Source organism: Rhinolophus sinicus, linkage group LG05 (genome assembly GCF_036562045.2).
Source record: "Rhinolophus sinicus isolate RSC01 linkage group LG05, ASM3656204v1, whole genome shotgun sequence".
Classification (NCBI taxonomy): domain Eukaryota; kingdom Metazoa; phylum Chordata; class Mammalia; order Chiroptera; family Rhinolophidae; genus Rhinolophus; species Rhinolophus sinicus.
The window spans coordinates 131,386,146-131,413,617 of NC_133755.1; the positions used below are offsets into that span (position 1 = coordinate 131,386,146).

Below are 27,472 nucleotides of genomic sequence, written 5' to 3' on the forward strand. Positions count from 1 at the left end.
TAATTTTCTTCCTAATTATTTTACACTGTCCCACAAGGAGGAAAACTCAGTGGAAAGAACTCAGGACTGGTTTCTAGCTGCCCATAAGGTGTGGGTCTCGGGATACACAATGGTCTGTGTTAAAAATTATTTGATCTATCTGGGGTTCATTTTTATCATTTGTAACACTTGATAATCTCTAAAGTGTATTTCATGTCCAATATTCCATTACCCCTGTGACATCATAATCCATGAAAAACGAATTTCTGCTACTCCAGGAATAATATGTGCAAGTGCCTAAATTTCTCAGAATTTGGTATGATGAGTGCCTTCAGATTATTAGCCATATTTGGGGCACCTTTTACTAATTCTGAAATCTTTACTCTTTGTTCAGGAGAAATTATGCTAATGAAATTTGAAATTCTTTATATAATAAAACCTTAAGAATAGAAGCCGCAAGCCCGAAGTAAATTAATATACAAGCAATTTTTATTCATTGATTGATATTAATTGATCAAAATTAAAATGAGGCACCTAAAATTGAATAAGGATAGAGGAGGGACACAGTTATGATTATTTTTGGAAGAAATACCCAAGTATTAATTAGATGTGTGAAACTGATCATTAAATTTTCTTGAAAGTCAACATGTATATATATCATGGGCAAAAATACAAAACACGTAGAGAAGCTCTGTCAAACTACCTCTGCAAATCCATATATATATATGATGATATATATATGTAATGTACATATATATATCATATAATATATACTCTTATGTATAGAAAAGCTATTAAAGGCACAAAAATGAATTTAATAGTCACCTTTTTTATTTCGCACTTTGATTAAAATTTTTTACAACTTTTAATAAATATAAATTAAAATAATTCACTGATCAATTTATATATTGGAATTATTTGAGGCCTATTGGAAGTGCTATTAGAAAAATGTCAGTTGGCTTAAAACATTTAAATCTTTAAAATCATAATATTTTCTGTATTAAAAAAGACAATGGAGGTAAACTCATCAATTGCTCTTCAATTATCAGATAGTAACATCTGTTTATGACCCATTGTGCTGGGTCTCCGGATATCAAGGTTATTCACTGAACTGACTGTTGCACCTTAGAGAATTGAGAATGAAGGCCTCTGGAATTGTAGCCATGACGTAGCTTTTTTTTTTTTTTTACTTCAAGAAATATTTATTAAGCACTGATTGTGTCAGGTTCTGTTCTAGGAAGTGGAGATGTGTCATGAATAAACAGGCCAGATCACTATTCTCATAGTTTACATTCCAGTAGTAGCATCTTGGAAGAAAGACAATAAACAAATCAATCTTTAAAAAGAATGTCAAATCAAACAAGTGTTAGGCAGACAACAGAGTAATGTAATGTAATAAGGGACGGTGGGAGGGGACCACTTTAGAAAAGTGGACAGAGGAAACCTCTCTGAGATTACCTTTTTTAAGTCTGAATATTTAATCAGAGTATAACATGTATATGAAAATGTGCATATATCTGACTTCCCAGATTGATAAATCTCACAAATCAATAAATATTTCAGAAGACTTCTGGTTGAAATAGGGATGATGAGAGAGCACACTGATGAGATAATTATGAAGCTGCTATGGAAACTCACGCTGTGACTTTCATTTTGCAGGAGAGCACAATTTGCCTCAAAAGTTGAGTTGGCATCCAACCATGACGTAGCTTTTGATCGAAATTATAAAGGAGAGTCCGCCCAGTCTCTGTGTGTAGCTCACCAAATCTCAGTTACAGAATTAAAATATCAGATGTGACCTGTCTCAGTTTGTAGTTCTCACATCGTGTACATAACCTTTCATTCGGATATGCATTTGGATATTACTTTTCCCAAAAAAAGTATCTTAAAGGTCTAGAACCAAATACACTCAGTTAAAAGTCATGTTTCTTGACCGTTGGAGATTAATTAGGTTATTAGAAAAGCTTGTCTCTGTGACTCTTTTATATAAAGGGCTGAGTAAAATTCGGTTTCAGATGTCCATGGAGCAAGGGGTTTTATGTATTTGGAGGAAGGAGGTTGGTTTACAGATTTAATTCACAAACAAAATAATGATATTTACCTTTCTTGAGAATACGGGCTTTGAAAGCATTTTTTTCTTTTCTTACTATACCACAGTGCATGTTTTATAGAAGCCAAAAGAGGAAAAGATAGATACGCATAATGAACATCCAGAAATTTAAGGACTAACTACTTTTTGTACCATTGAACATTTACTGCAACCTAAAGAGAATGTATCTAAGTGTATGTTTAACATCCTGAAGAATACTCTTATTAAAATGCAGATATTGGTTTTTATAATTCGTATGCATGAGAACAAAGCTAAATGCAAAAGAATATGCTTAAAATTACCTCATTTCTTTCAGACTAGTTCTTTCCTTGTGGGGCTGCAGAAGAAAGCACTCCCCCCTGCCCCCCACCAAATAACTGATTCCCCCCAGTATGATGGATACAGGTTGCCAAGGTGGTGCAGTAAAAAGACAAAAACAGGCAGACCTGGATTTCAGCTCAGCTCTTATGTAACTGTGCCACTTTAGGATTATCACTTAACCTTTCTGAGTTTAGTAATCTGAAGTAATACTTACCTCACAGGTTTGTTACATGTAATCTTACATGTTGCATGGGTTCAAAACATGATAACTGTTATGCTAACAGGTAAAGCTGATTTTTGAAAGCATTAGATTGGACCATAGGAAATTGACATTTTTGTCGATACAAAAATGGCCAAATTTAAGTCATTGTAAAGTGGTCCCCTCCTAGGAACCTCAAGGGTACTGGCTGGCTTAGTCAGATTCCTTGGTGAGTTTTCTGGTGATGGTCATGGAGTTTTCTGGTGATGGCCATTTTTATCAGTGAGTAGTTTATAACACGCTGAAGTAACATTTGGAGCTTGAGTATCTTAGACCATACCCAATTCCTTACTGCAATGCAGATAAATATTTTATGTCTTACTAAAGTTAGCATATTACATTCATTGCATTTGAATGGTTACACTTCTGTTCCGTGCTACTAAGAGTTGTAAGTACACAAGAAGAATAGACACAAGCCCATTGTTTTGCCTGCCCTTTCTAATAATACCAATAACATAAATATGCCTGTCAAGATGGCTGGTCATTCATCTACTCTCCTAAAATCTCGATTTCAATGTATTTTCCATATTGTGGATTTCCCTTTCAGTCACTCCCCTTTGCACTTGAGGCAGTCGTTTCCGGAAATTTCCACTTAGCAGGATGTAGAGAAAAGGGTTAACGCTGCTGCTGGCATAGCTGAGACAGACAGAGAGGTAATAGCTCACGTAGAAAGCTAGCGTGGGCTGCTCCATCTGTAAGTTCACCAGCTGTATCACATGATAGGGAGCAGCACTTAGGAGAAAGACTGCCACCAGCACCAGCACCATCTTTGTCAGCTTCATCACTCTCTGCCTGGGAACACTGGGATTGTAACTAGAAAGGAAACATTAGGATAGAACATAATCAACCTTAGAAAGGGTAGGGCAATGAATTCCTAGAGCGTTTTGGACATTTATAATAGCTATGTGGGTAATATGAAGCTCATTTTTATTCCTACTTATACAGAGCATCGTGAAAATATTTTTTTTTCATTCCTGTTAAAAAATTTTCCAAAGCTGCAACATTTTGAGAAACAAAATTAATGACACAGTATTAAACCTCCAAATCTCAAATATATATGCAAGTCCATACTGATGTAAATAAATGATTGAATAAAATGGGAGAGAAGAGACAAATCTTTACAGAAGAATTCCAAGTAATCTATCATCTATCTATATCTATCTATCTATATCCACATAGCTATATCTATCTATATCTATTTGTATCTGTATCCTCCCCTTTCTAGGAGCTGGAACTTAATTCCCACTCTCCACCCTTCCCTTCCCCCTTGAGGGTGGACTATATACTTAGTATCTTGCTTCCAAAGAATAGAGACAGGAATAAACAGTAACTTTATAGTGGAGAAACCTGGCAAACACTGCCTTATCAAGTGATCATGGTTCATATCAACAGAGATGTCATGTAGTTATCATGTGCCCCCTGATAAGTTATGATGAGAAGAGCTGATTTTTCCCCAAAACACCTAACTATGGTTTAATCATGACACAGTATCAGATAAGCCCAGATTGGGGGGCATTCTATAGGATACCTCCTTTACTGCTTTAGACTATCAAGGTCTGCAAAACAGTAAGGGGTGAGAAACTGTCACAGACCAGAGGAGACTGGGGAGACATAACGACTAAATGCAATGTGATACTCTGGATTGAATCTTGTAACAGGGAGAGGACATTAAAAACTAGTGAAATATTGGAGGAGAGGAAGATGGACCATGAGTTTTGATATTAGTTGGAACTGGGTGATGGGTTCTTGGGGTTCACTATATCACTCTTTCTACTTGTGTATACGTTTGAAATTTTCTATAATAAAAGCATTTTAAATGCAAAAAAAAAAAACAAAAAAAACACCTGGTGAAATCCAATACAAGGTACAGATTAGTTAATAGTAATACATCAATACCATTTTCTTTGTCTTGACAAACGCTTGATAGTAAGGTAAGATGCTAATGGGAAAACTAGGTGAGGAATAAATGGGGACTCTCTGTACTACCTGTACAACTTTTCTGTAAATTTAAAATTATTCCAAAATAAAAAATACTTTAAAATTCCCAAATTTTATCACGTTATGTCATAGTTAGATACTTAGAAATTTTCCTGCAACATGGCTGAAGCAGATGAATAAGCCTGAGGAATAGTATAAAAAAAATGCATGGCAGCTGAAAATCATTCTAATATGATGCCTCTGCAGTTTATCAAAGTAGGCACCATTATTCCTCTAATTTCTTGCATTTTAAGGCATAACTGGACAGTCTGAGCTTTGTTTCATAAGATGCTTTTAGCATTCCTGAGGAAAGTGTTGGGAGCAAAATGATCTGATTTGGAGAACTGTTTTAAAAGAGCTCAAGCATCCTTTCCAGCTGCCAGTGTCTTAATATTACATGTGATTTCATTTCAACCTTCTCACCAACTCAGCTTTCTGTTATACACTTAGAAGCTATTCTTTACCCCCGTAACTGTGGCTGCTTACCTTTCCCATTCTAAATAGACCACCCTTTAAGAATGTAATATTTCCAAAGAATTTCAAGAAATTCTAAGTGGGGAAAAAAATGTCATGGGCCAGTAGACCACCTAAACCTTTAGTACCAGGGTTTGCCACAAATTTTGACTAAGGGTGCTTAAATTGTTCACCTATTCTTTTTTTTTTTTTTTTTTTTTAAATCTTCAGAGTGTTACATGCAGTGTGTATGAGAAACCCAGCAATCTTCTTTCTAAAACAATTACAAAAATCTATTCTAAAGACAAATTTTAATAATGCTTTTTAAGCCAATATGTTATAAAATCCCTAACTTACACATTTAAATAATTTGGTATGTACAGTTTCAAGTAGAAGATAATTTAGATTTATTTATGCAATTTTAGAGATAGGTATTTTTAAAGGTCCCCCCCAAGTTTATTGTCTTTATGTAAGTCTTTGGTTTTGTTTAGTCCTAATTAATCTTGTCCCAAGTATTGAGGTATTAATAAGATCCTTCTTCTCTAAATTAAAAAAGATTAAAACACAAAAATTAAAAGTTATACACAACATTTGGGATATTTAAATATAAACCCAACTCGGCAAAATGTACAAATAAAATATTTAAATAACATTGTTGGTGAGAAATATAAAAATTATTCTTTAAATAGAATCTTGAGTTCTGTTTAAATTTTTATGAAACTTTAACTTCAGAGATTTCAACACATATCATTGAGAGATCCTCAAATAGCTGCTTCAGAATACGTCTTATTTTCAGAAAATGCCTCACAGGGACATTAATGTCCATCTGTCTAAGTGTGGTATGCTTCAAGTGATTGTTGTTTAAATTTCTGTTGTAGATATCTTAGGATCTCTGAATTGTCCTCTCAATAAATAAAACAAAATAAGGCAAACACTTACCATCTGGCATCCTTATTCTGTTGATACATCTCCCAAGTATAGCACAAAATTAAAATATAGCACATCAAAATTAAGGGTAAAGGGAAAAAAAAAGTTGTTATCGTCAAATAAAGTGTGTACCTGTGAGCGAGAGAGAGAGAGAGAGAGAGAGAGAGAGAGAGAGAGAGAGAGAGAGAGAGATTACATGACTGTTACATTCACAATGCTAACTGGCTGTTACAGTTAATGAGGCATGAGTCTTTGATTTTTCAGGACCCAGGATAAAAGTTCTTGTGGAAAAGTTCAGGATCTTCAGGTGCTTTCCTGTAGAGAAGTCTGCTGCTGCTCATTGCTCACCGACAATGATACAAATCTCTTCTCTAGCCAAGCCCAGTGCCACTGAGTATGGAGCAGGTGAGGGTACTTATTATTATCATGATCTTTAGTGTTATTAACAACTGTAGGCGACAGCAAGTAGTATTTATCATATAGTAGGAGATGACCTGAGCGCTTTACATATTTTAACCCACTGAATCTGTGCAACCCCGTGAGTACAATGCCATTAGTATCCTCATGTTACAGAAGAAGAAACTGAGACACAGAGTGGGTAAGTGGCTTGCCTAAGATTACCCAGCTAGTGAGTGGGGATTTGAACCCAGGCACACAATTGAGCTGCACAGCCTATGCTTATAACCAAAGCTCAAGATATCTTCTCAAAGGGTCTGTTGTCAAATTAGCCAGTCTTTTCCTCAGTGTTCTGCCAGGGGAATTCTCAGGTGCGCCAACTCCATTTCTGCACAGATGCCAGGTGTCCTCTGTCCTGGTAGAACCTTGGCATTGGTGAAAGAAGGCAGCCCAGACGGGGTGGGTGTGGAAAGGGTGGCAGAGAGAACCTGGGACTAGAGGGGCTCTAAATGCAGTACAGAAGTTCCAGCCCAGTGAACCATAAGGATTTAAGTCCAGGTGGAACAACAGACTTGGTCACATCTCAGAATATCCTTTATGATAACCAACCCAAAATAGCAGAAGCAGCTGTCAGTACAAAGTAATTAACCTTTGTTTCTTTGACACAGGTCACAGTCCTGTAGTAATATGGTGAGCCTCAGGTTGTACTCTTCTTTTAGATAGGCCCAGGTCCATATTAATGTATCAGCACCAGTGGTTAACTGTCATTTCACCCTTAGATTGGTTGATGGTTTTTGTCTGTGAGTGCAGCTAATGTTCATGGGAGAAATAACAAATAAATAATCAATCCTATCTATGTTGCACTCCTCAGGAGATTGCTGTTACTGGATTTGTGGTCTTGCAGGGCCTCTACCTCCATCCCTCTGGGGCTGTGTCTACATGATGCAGAAATGACATCTATTGACAAGTAGTGGGTGAGGTAAAAGGAATTTGCCAGATTGACTTGAGGTAGAGTATGCATGTATGTAAAAAGCCCCTAGCACAGTCTTGGCTCTTAGTAGACAATCAAAAAATTTTAGCCATAGGGTTAAGGATGGGTGAAATGGAAAGGATTAAGAAGTACAAATTGGTTGTTAGACAGTAGTCATGGGATATAAGGTATAGCATAAGGAATATAGTCAATAATATTGTTATAACTAGGTATGCTGGATAGGTACTAGATTTAACAGGGTGATAGTTGGAAATGGGGTTGGGGGCAAGGTAAAAAAGGTGAAGGCATTAAGAAATACAAATTGGTAGTTGATACAGAATGGGGAATATAATCAACAACGTTGTAAAGATCATGTAAGGTGTCAGATGGGCACTGGACTTATCAAGGGGATCACGTCATAGACTGTGTAGATGCCTGACCAATGCGCTATACACCTAAAGCTGAAGTAGAATAATATTGAATGTCAACTATAACTAAATATATAGGTATATATAGTCACGGGATGTGGAGTACATTGAATGGAAGATAGTCGATGGTATTGTAACAGCTATATAAGATGTCAGAGGGGTAGTAGCTTGGGGGGTGGGTTATCACTTTATGAGGGGTTTAAATGTCTAACTATTACGTTGCTTTGTACACCTGAAACTAATAAAAATTTTTAAAAAATTAAAAAGAATTTTAGCCATAGACTCCTATGCTATATTCAAAATTTCAAATAGAAAAATGTCGACTTAATTTTTCTTTTCAAATTCAAATGTAAGAAATGCCTGTGTTGGTTGCTGTATTAGTTACCTACAGCTGCTGTAATACATTACTACAAAGGGGATGGCTTAAAACAACAGAATTCATTGTCTCACAGTTCTGAAGGCCAGAAGTTGAAATCAAGGTGTCAGCAGGGTTGGTTCCTTTCAGAAGCTCTGAAGGAGAATCTGCTTTCACAGGTGTTCTCTTCAAATCTCCCGCTCCTTATCCTTGGATATGGGGCCCACCCTAGTGCAGTATGACTTCATCTTAACTTGATTATATCTGTAAAGACCCTATTTCTAAATAATGTCCCATTTACTGGTACTGAGAATTAGGACTTGAATATATCTTTTTGGGGGACACAATTCAACCCAACTTCAGTCGCATATTGATAAGGTTCACATCTTGGTAACTGAGACCCTTTTGGAAATTCTGTCCCTCCCTTCATTGCTGTGTTCCTACTGCGTCTGGCTGCAAAGATTTTTAAAATCCATATTTAAATATACTTGTGCCCGTTAAAAATCCTTTTCTAAAGGTTACTGTCTTCTTAAAAATCAACCTATCAGCTGGATGGTGGAAAGCAGAAAACTAAGTGGGGAGACTGGCTAGAAGAGGATCCCCAAGGCACTGTGCGGCAGCTCACATGTTGACAAGGAGGGTGAAGCACTTCATAACTTAATTCAACTCTATGTTTCTTAAGTTTTAACAACTTACCAGAGCACATCATCGGGGGATGTTAAATCAAAAGCACAGCTCTCCACGCCGTCTTTAAATTTGATGACCTTCGAGTAGACCCAGACAGGCCACGCCAGAATGAAGGAAGCTGCCCAGAGGCCCAAATTGATGCGGATGGTCTTGTACCTCGTTCTCCAACTCACAAGTCGAAATGGTTGGACGAGAGCCAAGTACCTGCAAAGCCAGTTAAGAAGGGTTTGGGAACAATCAATAAAAGCACTGAGCTCCAAAGATGAAAGGTTCATGACAAGAGAAAATTATTAGTATTATTATCCTCCCTGAAGCACACCTCTATCAGGGTAAAAGAAAGTTATATTTTTAAAGAGCTGGCTGGTACCTGTAGAGAAAACAACTCTTGACCCTACAGGTCTGAATAAACCACTCACTGAAATAGCTGTCTCTTCCACGAACTCACTGATGATAGTAATATGCTGACCTACAAATTCTCCCTTTACAAAGGTGCTTCTTTTGTAGAGGAGGCTCTGGAAAACTTTGTCTCTGGATAGGGATTTTCTTCAGGAGGCGGGGGCCCTCCGCCCAATATGATTTGCTGATATAGAGGCAGGAAGGAGGAAAGTGTGTTGGCTGGTAGGAGGGTCCCCCAGGAGGATGAGGTTCAGGCACATGGGACAGGCATTTGCTCAGATGTTTTTACAGTATGGTCCCCAGGCTCTTGGAGGTTCAGTTCATAGAAATCACAGTGAGGATAAACAAACGTGACTAGTACCGTGTTTCCCTGAAAATAACGCCGGGTCTTATATTAATTTTTTCTCCAAAAGATGCATTAGGGCTTATGTTCAGGAGATGTCATCCTGAAAAATCATGGTTGGGCTTATTTTCTGGTTAGGTCTTATTTTTGGAGAAATGTGGTATAGACAATGCAAATTCCTCAAGGAACTTAGGCTAGAGACCAAAGCAGTATAGGGGCTAATTTCATGGAGAAGAATTTTGTTTGTTCTTTTCTGATTTTCTACTTTTGGTCCAGAAAAAAAGATTAATCATTACTCAAACTTGAAATCCCGACATATCAAATATGTTTGGCTCTCCAGCAAATCCAAGAAGAATTGTTCAGAGTCAAATAAAAGCTAAAGGTTGAAAAGAGAGCTCAGACCCAGAAAAAAAGGGTATTTGAGAAAATACAATTTCACTGTGGGTGGGGTTGATGGAAGGCAGTATTCGTAGACATTAAACAAACGCAAAAAATGTTTTGATGGTCATCTCATTTTCTGCAAGTTGTGAAACTACTTGAAGAAGATTTATAAAAATGAAAAAAATTCCCTTTCCCCTTGCTATTTCAATTTTGCGCAAGAAGCAGGATGTTTAGCACTCAGTTACAGGACCCCTTGTCATGCAGGGAGAGCCTTGTGGCCCAGGGTGCCCCAGCCACTCTTCCTCTGTACACTGACCTGAAGATCCCCTCCTTGGTGGGGAGGGGATGAGGTAGTGATTGTACAGCAGTGTAGCCACCATTCTGTTTGGGATTAAAGAATGATGGATCGAGTCATGGCATCAATTGATGAGGGAATCTTCTCTGATTATATTCCCAAGTCCTCCCCTCCACCACCTCCCTTGCCCCGTTGAAAACCCTTCAATGGCTTTCCATTGTCTTTCAGATAAAATTCAGAAATCTTACCATGACCTGCAAGGTTTTTCTCCAGCTGGCCCTGCCTACCACTCAGGCTAAAGCTTGTGCCCATCTCTCTCTGACCTTCCCACTTGCCTGGTGGGATCTTCCTCTGTTTCCTCCTGCTCTTCCTTTGAGTCCCCATTTAATGGTCTGCATCTCAGAGAAGCCCCCCCTGACCACCCATACTGCTCACTCTTTACGAGGGCCCATGACTACAATGAGGGTCATAGGGGAACTCTTTTCCTCCCCAGTGTGTCACTGTGCAGAAATACACATTTACCCCTGTGATCCTTCACTTAATGTCTGTCTACAGCTCTGGAATAGAGATGGCCAATGAAAACAGGAGCCTTGACTATTAGTTTAATGCTACTGTGTCTCCTGCATCAGCACAGTTCCTGACATATGGTCTATGCTCAATAAACATTTGTTTAATGAATTGAATGAATGAGTGAGTAGGGGATTTTGGCTCTACTTATTGACTTTTGAAGTTCTAGAGAATTTATGTACAAAGGTAGTCACCCGTGAAAGTCTAGGCAGCTTTTATCTGGAGGCAAATATTTTTAATATTTTGGATGTTTACAATTATTTTTTATTGCTTTGGATGTAGGAGCCCACTATTAAAATATTCTGCACACTTGCAGTTATTACTAATTAGAGAAATAAAAATGAAAGAGTTATGAGAAACTTATAATCTATTAAATTGCCAATTAAAATGACTTAAATGTATAGACAATAAGGCATATTGATGGCATTGACATTTGGTTATGGACTTACAAAGAAAATTCCATTTCTGGTTTATAAAACTGCAAAATTTATTGAGTTTTTATGAATTTAGTAGAATTGGAACTGAAAGAAGTGCAGGGGAGGAAAAAGTTCAGTTTTACAGAATCTTCATTTGTTTCTGAGCATGTGATCCTCTAGAGTAAGGCAGGAGGAGGGATAAGAGTCTGAGTATCTTAATTCTAAAGTAAAATTTCAGCATGCTATGTCCATCAGATTAGAAAAACAAAAACAAAAACAAATAATGCTACTCAGGTATATACCGTGTTTCCCAGAAAATAAGACCTAGCCAGACCATCAGCTATAATGCACCTTTTGGAGCAAAAATTAATATAAGACCCGGTCATATTATATTATATTATATTATATTATATTATATTATATTATATTATGTTGTGTTGTGTTGTGTTGTGTTGTGTTGTGTTGTGTTGTGTTGTGTTGTGTTGTGTTGTGTTGTGTTATGTTATATTAGGCCCAGTCTTATAGTAAAATAAGACTGGGTCTTATATTAATTTTTGCTCCAAAAGACACATTAGATCTGATGGTCCAGTTAGGTCTTATTTTCAGGGAAACACGGTAAGACATGCATACACATAGACATATACTCATACTCACAGGGAAGAAAAACCACGTGTGAACATTGGGAAATACATATAGTTGGCTTGTTGAGCAGTCTCCATTCACTTTATTTACAATAAGAGGTGTACATAATAGGTGCAACTTCCCCCTTTACAGGAAAAGTCAATATTCTCCTGCATTCTGCATACAGGGTATGAAGCAGGTTTTATTATCTCCAAGAAGGGGATTATGACTGATAAGGCCTGCACGTCAGGTTGCTTTCCTGCAGTGGCCTGCCCTGTGCAGGGCCTTTTCAATGGTGGAACCCTGGCAAGCTCATGAGGCATCCCTCGAGACCCTGTCAGCATTGGCTGGCATCAGCGGAACTAACCAGACCTACACAGTGCATTGATTAAAAAATGTGATGTTAATTATAAATTGAGAAGTACACTCTATATTTGGAGAATTCTTTTGCAGGAAAGCAGCAAGATATAAAAAATGCGTTAAACATTGACATTGGTATTCATGTCTGAATAATAATCCAATGAATGAGTTATATGAATCTTGCTATTCCTTTGTTTACCCATCTAGAGAACTGTTCATCACTTTTCCACCTCCGAGGCCCACTTGGAAGGGTAAAAGAGGCAGAGCTCAGGAAAAGTTGTGGGCGGAACCAGGGAAATTTAACATCCCTCAAAGATTGACAGTCATTCGTTCATCAATATTTTTGAGCATCCATGTGCCAGGCAGTTACACAGACACTTGAGATGTATTTGTGATCCCTGCCTTTGGGGAATTTACAGTTGAGGTGTAGGGGAAGCTAGACAATAAACAATGCACACATACATTCACACACAAAGTAAATTAAACTATGTAATATATTTGAAGCGAGGGAGAAAGAAAAAGCAGATCAGAATAAGGGACATCCTGTGTGCTGGGCTGGGGTTGGGGTAGGAAGAAGATGAATGCAGATTTTAAATGGGTTGTTCTCTGAGACAATCCTGCTTTTGATATTACTGTTGTCTTTGGGCTTATTTTTGTGTGGGGAACGCTGCTAAGGCCTTGTGTGGAAGTCCTGGTGTCTGAATGATGAAAGGTACATCCCAGCTTTCATGCTTCCGAAAGAGGCCAGATGGTGAGGTCGTTAGGAGCTACGCACCATCTCTAGAGAGAGCCTGGGCCTGAACTGGGTTCCACCACTCACTGACTCCATAAGTACTCACCATCACCACCTTCTACTCTAATACATTAGCTTACATGGTGGGTGAGCATGGCTGGGGCACATTCCACGTCACGGTCGGATACATTTCTAATGATGTAAAATAGCAGCACTTGCATTAACCAATCATGATGATCAGTGGAAAAGATGAAAACAATGGTCTTCTTGGTACTGGGACATCTCTTCATAGTCTATTTCTACTCCACTGATTCCTGCAAGCTGCTAGGTGAGAGCAAGAGTGGGTGAGACATTTAACACGCCCACCATAGCCCTGGGCAGAGAGTGAGGAGGCCTGCTTCAGGTGTCAGCTCTGCCACTGTCTCTCTGTGTGCCTTCAGCAATCCCCTCGCTTCTTGGGGCCTCAGCTTCTTTGCTGCAAGAATGAAATGATGGCAGTGGGGCATTCATTCTGGTCTCCAACATTTCATGTTTTGAGATCTTTTTATCTTGCAGTGAATTGTAAATAAAACTGAGGTCAAAAAGGATAATTAGAAAAAGGAGGATTTTGTGTTTTAAGCTTTCTATGAAAAAATAGATTTCTGTGAAATTTGGAGCAAATATGCTTAAGTAGTCAGTCCTACAGTGAAACAAGCAAAGGATGAGGAGCTTTGTGTTTATTAATAAAAACGAGCACGGACGTTTCTTAGATTGGGATGAACTTGGGAAGCATAGGTACCTCTGGATCATGCTAATATATTTTAAAGTCTCTTCACTTACCTGTCCACACTCATTACAGTCATGATGGCACTACAGGCAAACTGGTTGCAGGTGTCCAGGGATGTAATGATGGTGCAGAGAGGTCCTCCAAAAACCCACTCTCCTCCCCGGGCCCACTGGTGAATAAGAAAAGGCATTCCAATGATGTGGACCAGGTCAGCGACAGCCAGGTTGCAGATATAAATGTCAGGAATAGTTTTTCTCCTGGACCTGAAAGAAATGGAGGGAAACTGATGACTGACATTGAAAGTATGCACCTTCTTCAATTTATGTCACCTGCTACCAATTTTCAATTGCCAAAATGGATTTTAAAAGTTAAAGGAAAACCTACACAAACACACATATGAATGCCTAGTCTTGTGTATATTTGAACATTTTGAACTATATAACTGATAACTAACTGTGGTGGTTTTAAAAATATATCCACGCATTGTTTGATATAGCTTTCAAAGGGTGAAGCCAACTTCCTTCCCTTTGAGTGTGAGTTGAACTTAGTAACTCACTTTTAACAAATAGAATTTGGTGGAAATGACAATGTGTGACATGCAAAAGTAGGACATGAAAACACTGAGTTTTCTCCTTGCTCTTTCTTGGATCACTTTCTCTGTGGAAGCCAGCTGCCATCTTGAGAGAATACTCAAGTAAGTCTATGGAGAGGTCCACATGGAGAGGAGCTGAGGGCCCCTGCCAACGACTAGCTTGCCAGGTGTGAGGGAGCTACCCTGGAAGTTGATGCTCCTGCCCCAGCCACGATGACTGCTGCCCTAGAGGACAGCAATTGCTACTTTGTGAGACACCCTGAGCAGGACCGCCCGGCTAAGTAGCTGCCTGGATTCTTGACCCTCAAAACTGTGTGGGATGATACATGTTTATTGTTTTAAGTCACTAAATTTTGAGGTAATTTCTATATTATACCAACAAATTATACCATCTCTAAGCTCACTCAGGCAAAAGGCTTAATCTTTACTTATCCCTAGCACCAAAACCAGCTGAACAGGGAAAAGAAATCGTTTCCACTGTGCAAAGCATTTTTTCCCACCAAAGCTCTAAGTTCAAATCCTAACGAAGGCCATTGTTAAAAAAAAAAACACAGCAAAAAAACAACAACAAACAAACAAACAAAAAAATTCAACCATTTTTTCAGAAATATTTCAATAAAATCTCCAATACCAGAGATTATTAATTAAGACCCTGAAATCCAGACAGTGTGGAGAAGAAATCTGAAATGAGTGAACAGATAGACGGCACTGAGAATGGTTTCATGTCTCCTGCTGAGGGACTGAATTCGATGCTACCCAGATGTGGCACTCTCCTCTGTAGACGAAGTAATTTTCTGAGAGCAGAAATTTCAATTTTAAATTCAGTTGTTCCCTATCTTCAAGGAGTTGGGACATTCAGTAATAAACAGGCATCATCTTTATCAGGGAGACACTTTCATTAATTTGACTAACATTTCATTGAGCCCCAATTATATGTGCTCTGGGGCTGCAAAGCTAAATAATCTATAAACTGTAACATCAAGGAGCTTGTAGTCTAGTGAAATGATCACATTACAATATGATGAGAGAAAGCTAGAGCAAGAACAAGCAACACACAAAGGGGACCTCCGCCCCTCCCTTGGGGACAGTCAAGGCAGATTTCTTGGCAGAAGTGGCATCTGAACTGAGGACAAATAAGAATTTGAAGAGCACATAAGAATTAATCTAAGATTATGGCACAATTCCTAGTTGACTCTGGAACCAGAGCTATTGTTCTGTAATTTGGAAGCTAGTGTGTGTGTTTATTATTCATGGGCTACAAAGTCGATAGGCTGTGTACTTTAAGCATCAAATCCTTGTGTGAGACATCAGTCCTGCCAGGATGTTTTACCCAGGGCCTGACAAGAAACATCATGTTGGGAAGTTACTGCCATCGCGTCCTTATTCAGCAAACACACTCTGGGCATTGTTGATGCCACTATAAAGTGGCTGGTTCCTTGCTTCCAAGAGGATGGCTCATGTCAGAAAGATCAAGAAGAAGAAGAGACTTGCGGAAAGGATCATGTCAACCAAAAGAGCAGCCAAGGGACCATTGAGTGTGGGAGATGGATGGAGAGGGGATAGAGGAGGGGAACAGGTACCAGAGGTCATGTAGAAACAGTTTCACATTAAACAAAACAAAACAAAACAAGAACAAAAGCAGAAACACAATAACAAAAAATGCTGCATATCTTAGACTCTATAAATATTAATAGATGTTACTTCCATTTGAATTGGAATTTAAGCCATAAGTGGTTGCTTAGGTTCTAATTGCAGCACTTAGATCCATGACCCTTGCTCTTTCAGACAGATACCCATCATTTACTGATCATAACTTATGGTAATTCCATTGTTGAGGACAGTGCAGGCCAGCAACTGGCAATTAAAAATAATAAAGTAAAAGTATTTCTAGATGATATTCTACATAAAAAAAGGGAATTCTGAAGCAAATGATGTATTTATCTAGGTATAAGTTACGAGGGCAATAAAAATAACACATTATACTTATTATTGCGTTCTTTACTGAAAGTGACAGCATATAAATTAAAAATAATAACGTACATTCTTTTTTTAGTTCTAATTTATCTTCAGGTTCCCTGTGGCCAGACTTCATTAGATTTCTGTCTCTCATGACTCAAACATTTAAAATAAAAAAATGTAGAGTAGTGATCATTTCAGCTAACATGTTTTCCATATGGTTAACATGGCCATATCTAATGCTCGCTAATTTGAAGAATGATGAAATAAATTATGGTATTCCACAATACTATACAATAAATGATAGAGTTGTTACAAACCATAATTTGCAAGAATACATAATCAAATGTGAAAAAATACTTATTAAGTAAAAAGGTCCTAATTATGTATGTAGCATGACCTCAAATTTATTTAAACATTTGTTTAAAAATATACTGGAATAATATGTCAGGTGACCACTATGATTATCTATTTGGTAATAGTAGTAAAACTGATTTTGACTTTATTCTTTGTATTTTTTTACGTTTACAAAATTTCTTTTAAAAACATGTTTACTTTTTGCATCAGAAATAACAATATATGCTGTGGATTAAATGAAACTAATGAAACATCACACATGCGGAGGCTACTTTGCTAATCAGCTTGCTCTCAAATCCATTTCCCACCCTTTCCCAGCTTTGTTCCTAGATCTCCTTGCCAACTGGCTGTTAGCTAGTTTTGACCAATAGGAAGCACTGTTGGAGGAAATTGGAGGATAGGAGGTGAGGAGAAGCCAGGGCATTTCCTTCCCCTCTCTGCTGTAGGCATCTCTGGCAGTGGCTGCGTCTACTTCCATGGATCCACCTTCTTCCTCCAGTCCTCACTCCATGGTCCCAGATCCCACTGTGGCAACAGCTCTCACCAGGCAGCCCAGACTCCTGGGGTCTATAAAACCACTTACGTTTCTCCAGCTAGCTCAGGGTCAGGAAAGGGGTGGTGCTCTTGGGGTGGGATGGTGGTAAGATGTGGTAGGAGCTTCCTGATCTTATTTATCTCTGGGTTGCCTCACCAACCCCTATTTGGCACTTAACTCTAGATGAAATAAATTCCTATTGTGAGCCAACCTCAATGGCTTAGTAGTGATTCCGTGAAGCACGGTGATGAGGAGAATTCTGAGTCCTCACATAGGTGCTACTACAGGATAGACCCGTGTGATTAGAGATGACTGTCAAGAATGTTAGAATAAAGTGACACATTTGCCAGCGAGGCTCTAGATATGTAGTGTAATATAGTGGAAAGACAACCTAAGTGGGAATTCTATTTTTATTTATTTATTTATTTTTGCGTCCTTGGGCAAGACATTAAACCCCTTTAGAGTCCAGAGTTGTCGTGGTATATTGGACCAAGAGGGTGTCCCACCAACTTTCCAGTTCATTGGAACAGATGTGACTGTGAGGTTCTGAAGCATCTAAAATGTACGATATATATATATATACAGAAAGTTATGAATCAACCCCAACAAGAGCTTATATATGGCTGACACCCTGGGAACAGTGGAGGGCTGCGTCAAAGGGAGCCGCTAGTTATGATTTAAGCTGGGTGGGAAAAAGGAAGAGGCCTTGTTCTAAGCATTTCCCTTGCATCATTAGACCATTAGTGTTCCTTTAGGTTAATACACCGTTGTAATTTTTGTATAAAATGTAGACACCATTGGGAGGGTTAAAAAGTAAGGTATTTCAATAATTTACGATTTAGTGTGAATTAGTTGACTTGAGAGGGAGTTGAGGGCAGAGAATGACAGAAGAGGAACTTTAATTTATTGGGAGACAGGGCATCCCTTAGAGAGTCTCTGCTCACTTGAAGTGGTCTCTCAGTAAACAGGAGAAAGACATGTTCAGGAGGTAGAGGTGAAAAAATGTCATCTCTTTTATTGAGGTAGTTTCTTAGGGTCCCCTATGGCTATGGAGAATTGTTGAGTAATGGGGCTGAGTTCATTAGTCTCTCTCCAAAGATTAAAAGGAGAAAATATTATGTTATAATTGGCCCAGTTTTCCTCCTACACTTTCTAATCTGGCCTCCTTTTGACCTGCTATGAATTTAAAGTATGACAGACTAGTAATGATCTGGCCTCACTACTTCATAGTCACCTGTCTAATGCACAAATCTTTGCTTCTTAGTTTTAAAAAAAGCCATATAGAACATCTTATTCTGGAGGCTCCATCTTACTTAAACTGATTTTTTGTTTTGTATACATGTTTCATATATGTTTCTAGTCTTCTTTTGGTGAAATTACAAGTTAGTTCATTGCTTGCGCTCCAGCATCACTGTGTTTCTCAGTTTGGCCCACTCGGGGGTCGTCTACATTGAGGGGAACAGGCCGCCTTCTATGACTGCCTGAATCTTTGGGTGATCAGGTAGAATCTTTCGCTCTCTTGCCCAAGTGAGTGAAAAAGAGTCTCTTTCATTAGCCAAACAAGGTCACCTTCTTAGGATTATTCTTATTACTGGAAAATAAAATGGTTGCATTGCAGTTTCAATCTTTGCCTGGGCTCCACCTCCAGAGATTTTGCATTAATTGGTCTGGGGCAAAACTGTGTATTAGGAGATTCAAAAGTTCCTCAGGTGATTCTAATATGTAGCTAAGATAGAGAATCACTGCTGTAAAAATTCACTAACCCAGCAGTAAACATTGCCTAGGTCTTTTCATTTTGAGGTCTGCAACTCAGATGTTACTTAATACATGATGAAAATATGTGCGGAATCTCTTTAATTATCTTAAGCAAATATTTCCCAAATCTAATTTTATTAAGAAAAGTTCTACAGGGGGAAAGGATTCATTTAGGGATTATAGGATGTCCCTAAGTTATGGAAAAAAGAAGCCTTACCTTGTTATAGTGAATACAATGAGGATGTTGCCAACCAGCCCTGAGGAGCAGATGATCCCAATCATGGAAGAGAGGACGACTGTGTCCACCGTGCTGAGGGTTTGATACGCAAACTCCTTATTCCAGGATTTGTTCAAAAGTTCAGCAGAGGTATTCCAACAGGAGGAGTAAAGTGAATTCATTGTTCATGAACTTCCAGTGCTCAAAGCTGTGAAGAAATAGGAAGTGATTTATTTAATGAATTTTTGTGGCGGTGCCCTCAATATAGATTTTCTTTAACTTAATTGGAAAAGTTTATATTGGGCCCTTCTTTGCACCAAGAATCCATGCAACATAAGGTTCCAGGGTCAGTATGATTGCTCCATGTCTGTAATGACCTCACAGATTACCAGAGGAGATATGTAAATAGCAAATTACAGAGCCATGTACCATGATAGAATACACATGTTATCACACCTTACTATGGTACATGCTTTGAGCATAGCTGATATTTACTCAGTGCACACTAGTTCTGGTTGTTTACCACTGGTGTCTGTTCTTATTGGCCCGTGTGTCTAGTTGTCTTGGTGAGTACCTCTGTAACACTTAGGTTGTTAGATATCTCTTCTCATCTGCTATAAAGTACATAGGGATGACAATTCTGATTGTTTAGGAATGGAATGGGATGAGACTTTCTGAGATGATTTGTGAACTATCTTGAAGGATGAGGGAGAGTTAGCTCAGGAAAGGACAGTGTGGGAAAGGAAAAATATTGTCATCACTGTACAAGGAGCAATTATGGCACAGGAAAAAATGCCCACCAATCAACCTAAAAATAAACCAGTAAATGAAAAAAATCAAATAGAACTAGAAAATTACTGGCTCGATCTACCATCTTGATAAAAGACATTTAAAAAATGCCATCTAAGTCTTGTTTCTGGTAATGATAAATTGGGTAACTCAGATTAACTTTCCCACTGAAAACAATAAAATATGCTGGGCAAAATGTATATCTGTATATGTATGAGTGTGTGTGTGTGTGTGTGTGTGTGTGTGTGTGTGTGTGTAGCAATTTAAACATATTCAAGATCTGAAAAGTTAGTTGGCCCTTCCTGTCCAGTTTTGGAATAGCATCCTGTAACTGGGAAGTAAGCAGAATACTGAAGTACCAAATCTATCTTTATCCAGAAGGTATTTATCGATGACACAACTATTTTGGTTCCATGTCTATATTGTGTCCGCAGGGAAGTCAAGGCTCACAGCCTAGTGAGGGCCGAGGATTTTGCAGGAGAACCTTTCCTCTGAGCTGGAACCCCAGGGTCTATATCTTCAGGTATAGATGAACCAAATTTAGATTTTTGTCTTCTATCTCCACAACTGTTGGCAGTTGCTGAGAGAGCTGCCTTGGTATCTTTGAAATGGAGAAGAAAATGGGGAGAAAAAGAAAAGCTGACTTCTCTGAGAGGCTGTGGTTCACAGAGTTCCTTCCTTAGGAGGGTCCAGAAAACACTTCTCTCAGATTTGCCTCCTGAGTAGGCAAAGCCTAGTTAGGCCAGGAACTCTCAGGCTTGTACTTAGTCCGAGGTGGTCTAGGATGGTGAAGCCCCATAAGTGTCAGGCAGACGCAAATGCAAATGCTTTTTGAAGGGAAAAACAGCTATCCTAAGTTCTCAAAGAATCCTCAAAATATTTTTGAGGGTACTGGCCAGCAAACAGTCAAAGATACAAGCATTGATTACATACAGCTCAAAGTGGATTAAAGACTTAAATGTAAGACGCTAAACTGTAAAATCACAAGAAGAAAGCAGGGAAAAAGCTCCATGATGATGGTCTTGACAACAACTATTTGGCTATGGCACCAAAAGTGCAAGGAACAAAAGCAAAAATAAACAAGCAGACTACATCAAACTATCAAGCTTTTGCACAACAAAAGAAACATTCCGCAAAATGAAAACGCAACCTATGGAATGGGAGAAAATATTTGCAAACCATCTACTGGATAAGCATTTTATGTCTAAGATATATAAAGGACTTATACACCACAACAGAATACAAAAAGTCTGATGAAAAAATGGGCGAAGGACTTCAATAGACATTTTTCCAAAGAAGATATACAAATGGCTAATAGACACATGAAAAGATGCTCAACATTACTAATCATCAGGGAAATGAAAATCAAACTACACTAAAATAACTTTTTATACCTGTTTGGATGGCCAATATAAAAAAAGCAGAAAAAAAACAAAATGTTGACAAGGATGTGGAGAGAAGGGAATCCTTTTGCACTGTTGGTAGGAACGTTAATATGTATGCCATTATGGTAAACAATATGGAAGTTTACCATAATTAAAGATACAACTACTCAAAAAATTAAAAATACAACTACCTTATGATTCAGCAATCCCACTGAATATATCTGAGAAAAATGAAATCAGTATCTTGAAGAGATATCTGTACTCCTGTGTTTATTGTAGCATTATTTACAATTGCCAAGACATGGAAACAACCTAAGTGTCCATTGCTGGATGAATGAATAAATAAAATATTACACACACACACACACACACACACACACACACAGTGGGATATTACTCAGGCATAAAAAGAAGGAAATCCTGCCTTTTACAACAACATGGATGGACCTTGAGGGTATTATGCTAAGTAAAATAAGTCAGACAGAGAAAGACAAATCTACATTTTTTTATCATATGTGCATCTGAAAAAAAAATTAGATATATACTATATCTAAGAAAAGCTGAACTCATAAGAAATAGAGTGTGCCAGAAGCTGTGGGCTAGGGAAAAATGGGGAGATGTTGGTCAAAGGGTGTGAACTTCTAGCTATAAGATGGATAAGTTTTGGGGATCTCATGTATAGCATGGTGACTAATTAATAATATTGCATTGTATACTTGAAAATTGTTAAGAGAGTAGATCTTAAATGTTATCACTATAAAAAGTGATAATTATGTGAGTGAATGGAGGTGTTAACTAACTTTATTATGGTGCTCATTTTGTACGATATACATGTATCAAAGCATCACATTGTACACCTTAAACTTACGTATGTTATGTGTCAATATCTCAATAAAACAGGAAAAAGAAAGAATATGTAGTATGTATGCACAATGGAATATTATTCAGCCATGAAAAAGAAGATGCTATTATGTGCTACAATGTGGATGAAGCTCCAGTATATTTTTCTAAGTGAAATAAGCCAACCACAGAGGGATAAATACTGCATGATTATACTTATACGAGGTATCCAATGTAGTGAAACTCATCAAGAAAAGAATGATCATTACCAAGGGTCGGGGTAAGGGGAAATGGGGAGTTTTCATTCAATGGCTATAAAGTTTTAGTCATCCAAGATGAAAAAGTTCTAGAAAATTGCTGTATAGCATTGTGCTTATTCAACATTCAACATCATACTATTCTCTTAAAAATTTCTTAAGAGGAGTGATCTCATGTTATGGTTTTTTTCCCCCCAGAATAAAAAAAAATGTATGTGAGAGGACAAAATAGATGTTTGAGAAATGGGGTAGGGTGACTGTTTCATGGATTGAATATTCCAGTCAGCAACTTATTGATAAAATACGTTCACACACACACACACAAAAAAAAAGGAAAGAAAAAAAAAGTAACATGAATATTGAAAAATGAAAGTGGTATCATACGCAGCAGAAGGGCAAACCTCACAGGGTATTTCTAAGGCATATGACCAATAAAAGGCTGTTGTTCAGATTATATAAAATATATACAAACCAATAAGAAAAAATATAGACCATTCAACAGAAAAATGGCCAAACACTTCAATAGGCATTTACAAAACAGTTGTCCAATGGTTCAATAAACATTTTATAAGGGATTCAATATCATTGCTGGTAAGGAAAAGGCAGATTAAAGCCACAATGGGATAGCCATATGTACCTATCAAATTGGTAAAAAATTTCAAGTCTGAGAGTTCTAAGTGTTGGTGAAGATATGGAGCCACAGAAACTCTCACCACTGGTGGGAGTATAAATTGATACACCACTGTGGAAACAAGGGAGGCATTACTTATTAAAGTTGAACCAATACATATTATCCTATGACCCAGAAACTTCCCCCTAGGTGTTATACTTAGAGATACACATGTTTATATGTACTAGGAAAAATGCTCCAGAAATGTTCACAGAAATATTTATTTTAAATGTTTTAAACTGAAAATAATCAAAATGCCCATTAACGATGGGATGGATAATTAGATTGTGATATAGCCACACAATGAAATACTGCACAACGCTAGAAAGAAATAGACTATAAGTACACACAATAACATGAATGAATCAAATAAGATTGGGCAAAAAGCAAAAATTCATACAGGATGATTCCATTTATATAGAATTTAAAAACATGGGCAAAACTAATCTATAGTATTAAGGATACATAAAATAATGGTAAAACTGTAAAGAAAAGTAAAGAACTGATAACTGGAAAAGATTGATGGTCACCTCTAAAGAGAGGGCAATATAACCTGATTCTACAGGTTATATTAACAGTAAAAGAAGTTTTAAAAAAGCATTCTAACATCTAACCATATGGTTTCAAGGCTATAATCTAAATCTCTGTTCTTTCTTCCGTATTAATACTTAAGTTACTCTTAATTTTCCTACTATGCCTCTGTTCTGTTTTATTTTTCTGTTCAGTTATTTGAAACTTTAAAAATCATCTAATAAAAGTGTTAACTTTGATTGTGTTTCTGTTTTGCTGAAATTTTATGCTAAAATGTATGTAAAAATTCAGCAAAAGGCCATTGTCAGGCAAAACATCTATCTATGTCTGACTGGCTGAACGCACTGAAGAATTTTGTGTGTAGAAACATATTGACTGTCAGTCACCTCATGTTGTTTTAAAACAACAAATGTGGTTATTTAAAAAAGTCAAGATGATTATTTCAATTTTCATTCTGTTGTTTAGATCATGAAAAACCAATGTTTAAGAGAGATTTTGGGAGATACTTAAAAATCTAGTGATTAAGATAAGAGATGAAAATTAACTTTAAGACAACTTTTTAAAAACAGTTTCCGCAAGTTTAAAAGAGAAAATAGGGATTACGTATTCAAATTAATGTTTGGGGAGCATATGCATTTTTAGAAATGATGATTTAAGTTTAAGACATAGTCAAATTTTTTCTAATGAAATATGTATAGCAATATCCATTATCTTCCAAATCATTTATGTATTTCAATATCTCTTCTCCAAATATAATGTACAGAACTATGACTCCCCAAGTTTTAGCTAACAGTCAGGCTAATAAATGTGTTTCTAAGACTAATGGTCTCACATCTAAGATTTGGGAGTATAATTTAAATGGTTACATGTTAAGCGTGTGTGTTTTTTTTAACCTTTAACAAAAAGAAATTTGCAAAGTCAGAGGGCTCACTTGTTTTTGAAAACCCCTAGGCTATTGAAATCTTACCCCAACTCTCTTCAGCCCCACCCTTCCATCTCTGTACCTCTTACTTTATTTCCCAACTTTCAAGTTCTCTGAGGAAGATGGGAACGTCAGAAAGTGGAAAAGGAAGTCATCTATAAAATAGTAATTATGTGTGGACGGAACTCTGAGAATAAACTCTAGCCTTTAATCTAAAACCTTTACTCACGTCACTGAAAACCTGATGAAGTTAGAGCCCTGTTACGTTGGCAGTCACTGTTTTTCTCTGTTGCCAACTAAAATTTCATGTTTAACATCTCCTATAAATATTGGAATTGGAAGTAAAGGCAAATTGGGGTATCTGTGAAAATTCTAAAATTTTGTGAATCCTTCTGTCATTTTTATAAGAAATTTGTTGTTTTACCAAATCATTTAATTTCGAATTTGAGAAATTCATCAGTCAAATAATCAATCCACGTCAAGGAAAATAACCTTCTTCTTCCATCTTGTCTTATTAGCTGTGGCAGGTAGCGGCCTGCTTTCCTTCCAGATATATGACTACTAAATATGAAAAGGAGGTTATTTTTAGAATCTTTTATGCAAAGAATTTCTTAATTTTTAAGTATGATTTCATTATATCGAAAGGCCATTTTTATCCATGACAACTCCCTCTAATTTTATAATGAAAGCCAATACTTAATTATGATTAACTTAATAAATACTCCTTTGCAGGAAGCTCCCTGTGCATTCTTTGTCTGTCCTCACGTGATACCTCTGGAATGAACTCACCACCAGGTATTAAAGTCAATAACTTTCCCTTGAAACTTTTCTAGGTATAAAACCATTTCTCAGTTATTAAATTGCAAATGTTGATGCTTATTTGAAACACAACTATAGAAAACTGGTCTTAAGTAGTTGAGGATGCCTTTATGTAGGAAGATTTTTTTTCTAAAGGAAATTTATGCTTGTGAGTTTGGTGTTGAAAGAAGACTGACAGTGTCATTTTAATGTATTCTAATTCACATCGTTCATCTATATACACTGACATCTTCATACATACACAATTTATTCATGATGACTAGGACAAGCCAAAGGAGGAGTGAATTTAAAGGAAATTAGATTTTCTTAAGGAAAAAAGAGAGTGTTAAGAAGTCTGAAAAGTGATAAGAAAACGTATGTGGCAAAGAAGAGCATGATGTAGAGAATAAATCAAAAGAACTAACAGATGACGAGTTTGCTTACATTGCAGTGATAATTTCACACAACTTTGATTATTTTAGAAAAAAATCCTAAAATAATAATTCTCAACTATTTTTCAGTAAACATAGTCATGGTGATGGGATTAAGTGAATCTAATGAACCAGCTTTGTGGTTGTCTTGTTACTATTTTAAAGTTAAATGTCAGAAAGAAATTATATAGGAAAAAACCTGATAACTAGCAAAATCAGTAAGAATGTTTAAATAGCCACAAAGTACAAAATATAACATTTACCTGCTATGCCCCTGCCACACCCGCCTACCCCCTCTCCCCCACACCTATGGGTCCAAGTTGTGTAGATTTGCTCTCCAAGTTATGGCCCAACTAACTGGGGGCTCATTATTTTTCACCAAATCCACCCATCTCCTTCCATTCTATTGAACCTCTCTTTCGGGAATCTCTGTTTTAATTAGCACCAGGCATGCTATCTTTTATGTCAGTCATTCATTCAATAAACATTATAATGTCTATAGCAAAGAACAAGATCAACAACATTTCCACCTCCTGAAGTTATATTCTAATATATTAGGGTTTATGGTTGTATTTGTGGTTGCAAGAGCTTACGGTTTATATAAATGTACTGTGTTCTGCCACTTGCAACCTGTAACTTTGGTTAAGTAATCTCTTTAAGTCTCAGTTTCCCCATTGGTAAAACAGTAATTATGATACCTATCTCAAAGTATTGTTGTGATGATTAATGTGATAATATGAGTAAGTGCTGAGCGTAATGTATTCTAGTATGTATTCAATTAGTATCAGTCATTATCACCATCACCATCACCATCACCATCACCATCACCATCACCATCATTATGCAGTACAGTTTGTTTACTGGGGTACAGAACCAGGGAGTGGGAGTAGAGTGGCAAGAATTGTAGGAATAGAGTTGTGAACTAAGACAGGGCTGAGGTTAAGGCTGCCACCTTTTAATCTTTTATCTACAGTGAGCGGGTTTAGAAACTGTTAAACAGTAAACTGAGGCATATTGAAATTTTTCAAGAATTTGAGCAAACGAGAATTTGATTCAAATCAGGCAGCACCAAACCAAAAATGGTTAGGAGCACTCCATGGACAGGAGTTAGGGCAAAGGTTTTTATAAAGAAGATGCAGGAGCAAAGCAAGGAAATTATTTGCTTAAGTTTGCTGTATTTGGGAAAAGCCTAGTTAGCTGATTATGATTCGTTATTCTGAAGGGTTATTTTCTCAGATTCAAGTGCATGGACTCTGGCTCAGGTTTTTGGTTTGCTCATACACAGGCTGCCAAGGCATTGGGTCCACCCCAGTCTAATTGCCTCCTTGTTTAATTACTTTAACAAAATATAGTACCAGTTTTTAGGTCAGAACACTTTAGACACTAAAGAGAACCAGAAGCAAGGGGATCACTCCCTGACCCTGTGTCTGTCTATACATTTTTTAGACTGCAGCTTCAATGAAGTGATTTAGATATAGGAAAACCAGGCTTGACCACCTCTCAGAGCCAGGGGGTCACTCCATCTCTGACTTCTCAGTTTCCCATATCTCTTAGGTGAAAAGGAGAAGCTGGAGAAATGAGGCTATGGCGTTTATCCTAATGATGAATACACCATGAGTTGGTGATGATGATGTGAAAATGTGGTCAAATTGGCTAGGAGTGTGTTTTAAACATATCCACCATTTCCCTGTCACCTATCTCCCTAGGATAGCTAGTAA

General features: G+C 37.4%; 1 protein-coding gene across 3 annotated transcripts in view; it reads right to left on the reverse strand.

The window, feature by feature from the left end:
• Positions 1-760: 760 nt before the first annotated feature.
• MCHR2 (melanin concentrating hormone receptor 2) overlaps positions 761-27,472 on the reverse strand; it is a 36,252-nt gene continuing 9,540 nt past the window's right edge. For all 3 annotated transcript variants that reach the window (XM_074333332.1, XM_019738867.2, XM_019738869.2), the window contains exons 2-6: positions 19,132-19,339; positions 13,773-13,982; positions 8,851-9,045; positions 6,018-6,137; positions 761-3,461 (exon numbers count right to left, since the gene is read on the reverse strand). In XM_074333332.1, coding sequence (XP_074189433.1) covers positions 3,146-3,461; positions 6,018-6,137; positions 8,851-9,045; positions 13,773-13,982; positions 19,132-19,313 — 1,023 coding nt within the window. In that variant the 5' untranslated portion in view covers positions 19,314-19,339 and the 3' untranslated portion in view covers positions 761-3,145. The remainder of the gene's footprint in view (positions 3,462-6,017; positions 6,138-8,850; positions 9,046-13,772; positions 13,983-19,131; positions 19,340-27,472) is intronic.